We start from the raw sequence: 5,265 nt of genomic DNA on the forward strand, positions 1-5,265 counted from the left end.
TTTTTTTTTTTTTTCACTGTCTACTTTCAGGATGTTCTCTTTTTCTCTGGCATTCTGTTGTTTCAACATCGAATCTCCAAGTGCTTATTTGCATTCATTACCCTGGAATTAATTGGGATTCCTACAAATGAAATAATACTTTGGAAAAAAATGAAAAACTGAGCCATAAAGCAATTCTGGGTGCCCCCTGATCCTCTTGGGGCAGAAATGCTAAACTCACAGCAACTTCCTCGGGCTTTTCAAAGCAAAAAATACATTGCTGTTTACAACATAATGGGGCAAGCCTAGTAAGGGTAATAACTTCCAGCAGATTCAGTTAGGATTTGCTAAGTATGTAGTAGCTGAAGTGTAGGTACTGCCTAAGAAATATATCATAGATATGGGATATATCTGCGGGAACCCCAAAAGAATAGAATTCTAGAAAATTAAAATCATCTTGGCAAAGTAAGGCAGCTAGTCAGAACAAAAGCAGATTCCTCAGCTCTTTAACAGTCATACTTACAGGGCTCATATAGCTGAATTCATCTATCATCAAAAACATATCCTTAACCCTGGTTTCTCTTTCTCTTTTGCAGCTAGGCCAGCATGAACCAAAACCTCAAGCTGGAATTCAGTAACTTTTTGGATCTCTTTCTCACTTAGCTATTATGTTTTTCTCAACTTTCCAAGTAGTTCCAGAAAAAGTTCACCATCCTCTAAATTCTCTAGTTTGGGAAAAAATACCTTAGCCTCTATAGGAGGCCTTGTGGGAGCCCTGGTGTATGAAAGCTACAGACAAATGTTAAAAAACACCAAAAAAGAATGTACTAGGATATTTCGCTTTAGACTTACCCAAAATTCAATCTGCCTAAATCTAACAATTATTGCTTTACTATAAGCTATGAGAATAGATACCTCTTTGACATTTGTTCTATTAGTCATTTTGTTAAGCTATTCTGTTTATACAAAAAAGGCCTTAATTCCCTATTATTCTTTCGATTCTCAGAATTCAGAGGCATGTAATTTCTCTTTGGGTTAAAAACAAAAGAGGAAGTTCTCTTGTTTCAACCAGCAACCCAATCCCTCATCCACAAATGCACGTTGAATTGATTCTGCATTCCTGAGTATACTTTGGCAAATAGCTCCTCAGCAGAGAGTAGTTCATAGCAGATCTTCCATCAGTGGGGCTTTTTCCTGGGTCCTATTTCATGAGAGCAGGGCTTGTTTCAAGGAAACTGTACCTAAATCACTGGCTGTGTTCCTTCCCCTTCTCTCTCCCTCCATCCTACTCACAATTGAGCCTTCTCGTCTGTTAGTTTTAAAGTGGCATCAGACAAGGGTACAACATGAAGATTGTAACTATTGATTTGTTTTCTAAAACTATGAAGGCTTCGATGGGTTTGCTTAAGAACTCAAAGTGAGCTAATATCTTAAAAAGACAAGCACCTAGACTTTTCTATTTCCAATTCTACAACACTAGACATTTGTCACTATCCTTCACTCAATAAGGGTGACACAAGTTCTGATACACAGGTTGGGATCTGTATCTTGGTCCCAATTTAGCAAAAGGAGTATTGACTGGGAATTATAATACTTATTATACTTTGTGGGATCATCACACAAGTTATTAAAATCTTCAAGATCTAAATTTTCCTACATGTAAAAGAAACATGTTGATCACAAAGCCTTAAAATTATACCCCATCATAGTTTTTCAAAAGGGAAGGGAATGGGGAAGGGGACAAAGTTCCACACATCTTACCTACCCATTTTCAGCAGCACTGACAACATAGGGCTGTTTAGAGAAGTCTCTTGCTCTTGCCAAACATGTTACTGAAGCTGAATGACCAAATAGGAGTTCTTTCGCTGAGATCTGAAAATGATGAAAGTTTTTAAACAGCTGTAAACTGTTTAAATAATAAAAATATTAGACTATATAGTATTCATAATTTTGATTAGGAAACTCTGTTATATTATGGTTTTACTGTATATAGTTTTAGGAACACTGATATATGGCATATCAAAATCCACAGAATAAACTTCACAATAAAGGCATTGTGTTGTATACATTTTTTGTGTGTTTTGGTTTGGTCTCTATCATGAAACCTACATGACTGTCAGACCTGTCTTACAACATTTAGGTTGTGAATATAAATAAGTCAGTGTTGATGCTTATTATGCATAAAATGGCCCCCAAATGATAGTAGCATATTAATGTGCAGATTTCCCAATTCAAAATGAGTTTACAAAATAATACAAGAGAAAATGTTACCCTTTTTGAAACCATCATAATACATCATTTGGCAGTAGGAATGTAAATTGATACAGCCATTTTGAAAAACAACATGGAGTTCATCAAAAAATTAAAAATAGAACTTCCATATGATCCAGCAAACCCACTACTGGGTATACAGTCAAAGGAAATGAAATCAGTATCTCAAAGAGGTATCTGCACCCACATGTTCATTGCAGCATTATTTATAACAGCCAAGATGAGAAAAAAAGCAGACTGTCCATCAATGGATGAATGGATAAAGAAAATGTGGCGTATACAGTTGTCCCTTGTATCCATGGGAGACTGGGTCCAGGACCCCCTGTGGATACCAAAATACAGAGATGTTCAAGTTCCTTATATAAAATGATGTGTATTTGCATATAACCTGTATATATCCTCTCATATACTTTAAATCATGTCTAGATTACTTGTAATAACTAATACGATGTAAATGCTATATAAATAGTTATTATACTATATTGTTTAGGGAATAATGACAAGAAAAAAAAAGTCTGTACATGTTCAGTACAGACACAACCATCTTTTTTTCCCCAAAATATTTTCAATCTGAGGTTGGTTAAATTCATGGATATGGAACCCACAGATACAAAGGGCAGACTGTATATACAATGGAATATTATTCAGCCATTAGAAAGGAAATTCTGCCATTTGTGACAACATGGATGAACCTGAAAAAAATTATGCTAAGTAAAATAAGCCAAACACAGAAAAACAAATACTGTATGATCTCACATATATGTGGGATATAAAAAGTCAAACTCATGGAAGCAGAGAGTAGACCAGTTGGTTGGCAGGGACTAGGCGTGGGGAGATACTGGTCCAAGGGTACAAACTTTGAGTTATAAGATGAATAAGTTCAGGAGATCTAATGGATAACATGGTGACTATAGTTAATAATAATGTATTGAATACTTGAAATTTGCTAAGAGAGTAGATCTTAAATGTTCTCGCCATAAAAAAAAGTATCCCCTCCTCCCTCCTGCCCCCTCCCCCTCCCCCTGCCCAACATCCAATAGATGTTATTCTTATATGTGCATTTATGTGTTGATCAGTTAATACCAATTTGATGGTGAGTACATGTGGTGCTTGTCTTTCCATTCTTGGGATACCAGGGAGGGGGGGCAAGGGCAACATACGTAACCTAAACATCTGTACCCCCATAATATGCTGAAATAAAAAAAAAAAGACACTGACAAATAGAAAAAATAAAAAAGTAACTATGCGAGGTGGTAGATGTGTTATTAACTTGATTGTGGTAATCATTTCACATTGTTTATATATATGAAATCATCACATTGTATACCTTAAATCTATATAATTTTAATTTGTAAATTATATCTCCATAAAGATGAAATAAAAAGGACTGAAATTCCATTAGTCATAGACCAAATACCAGGCCAGTTACCATGGAGGACTTTTTAGGTATCAATTTTCACTTCTGAATTTTCTATATTACCTAAAATTTTTAAAATAAAAAGATGTTTCTAATTTATATAAAAAATAGAGAAAAGATCAAAAAAAATGAGAAGGTAAGACACAAACTGTGAGAAATATTTGCAAAAGACATATCTGATAAAGGACTATTATTCAAAATATACAAAGAACTCTTACAACTCAACAATAAGAGAATGAAAAACCTTACTAAAAATAGTCTAAAATAAACTAAAACTAAAATAAACTAAACTAAAAATAAACAAAAGATTTGAGCAGACACCACACCAAAGACAATACACTAATAGCAAGTGAGCATATAAAAAGATGCTCCACATCGTATGTCATAAGGGAAGCGCAAATTAAAACAACAAGATACCATTGCACATCTATTAGAACGGCCAAAATCCAGAGCATTGACAACATCAAGGGATGTGGAGCAACAGGAACTCTCATTCATTGTTGGTAGGAATGCAAAAATACTATGGCTACTTTGGAAGAGAGCAGTTTCTTATGAAACTAAACATACTCTTACCGTAAAACCCAGTAATTGAGCTCATTGATGTTTACCCAAATAAGTTGAAAGGGTACGGCCATACAAATACCTGTACACACGTTTATAGCAGCTTTATTCATAATTGCCAAAATGTGGAAGCAACCAACATACCCTTCAGTAGGTGCATGGATGTATAAATTGTGGTACATTCATACAATGAAATATTATTCAGCACTAAAAAGCAATGAGCTATCAAACCATGAAAAGATATGGAGAAATCATAAATGCATATTACTAAGTGAAAGAAGCCAATCCGAAAAGGCTATATGATTCCAACTGTATGCCATTCTGGAAAAGGCAAAACTATAGAGACAATAAAAACACCAGTGGCTATAAAGGGCTGGGGGAAGCAGAAAATGAACAGGCGGAGCACAGAGCAGTAAAACTACTCTGTATGATATTATAACGGTGGATACATGCCATTATACATTTGTCAAAACTCATAGAATTTACAACACCAAGTGTGAATCCTAATGGAAACTATAGATTTTGTTGATAACGATGTGTAGGTTCATTGACTGTAACAAGCACACCACTCTAGTGTGGGATGTTGATAGTGGGGGAGTGTATGGGAACTCTGTAAATCCACTCAATTTTGCTGTGAACCTAGAACTGCTGTTAAAAAAAAAAAAGTCTATTAAATTTTTTAAAAATACGTTATTTGGCTTCCCGTCTCAGAAATAGCAAAATTAACTTTTCTGCATTAAAAACAAAATTTTAGCCCAGTTGCGGTGGCTCATGCCTGTAATCCTAGCACTCTGGGAGGCCGAGGTGGGAGGATTATTTGAGTTCAGGAGTCTGAGACCAGCCTGAGCAAGAGTGAGGCTCCCATCTTCTACTAAAGACAGAAAGAAATTAGCTGGACAACTAAAAATATATAGAAAAAATTAGCCGGGCATGATGGCGCATGCCTCTAGTCCCAGCTACTCGGGAGGCTGAGGCAGTAGGATCGCTTGAGCCCAGGAGTGTGAGGTTGCTGTGAGCTAGGCTGACGCCACAGCACT

The 5,265-nt window shown here is 35.7% G+C and overlaps 1 protein-coding gene across 1 annotated transcript in view; it reads right to left on the minus strand.

Moving 5' to 3' along the window:
• The window catches only part of WDR72 (WD repeat domain 72), a 266,498-nt gene that overhangs the window by 255,463 nt on the left and 5,770 nt on the right, over nucleotides 1–5,265 (minus strand). Inside the window, 1 exon segment of the mRNA XM_012658023.1 lies at nucleotides 1,661–1,851. Within this exon segment, the coding sequence (XP_012513477.1) occupies nucleotides 1,661–1,851 (191 nt within the window).

Source organism: Propithecus coquereli, unplaced genomic scaffold (assembly GCF_000956105.1).
Source record: "Propithecus coquereli isolate 6110/MARCELLA unplaced genomic scaffold, Pcoq_1.0 Scaffold57, whole genome shotgun sequence".
Lineage (NCBI taxonomy): Eukaryota > Metazoa > Chordata > Mammalia > Primates > Indriidae > Propithecus > Propithecus coquereli.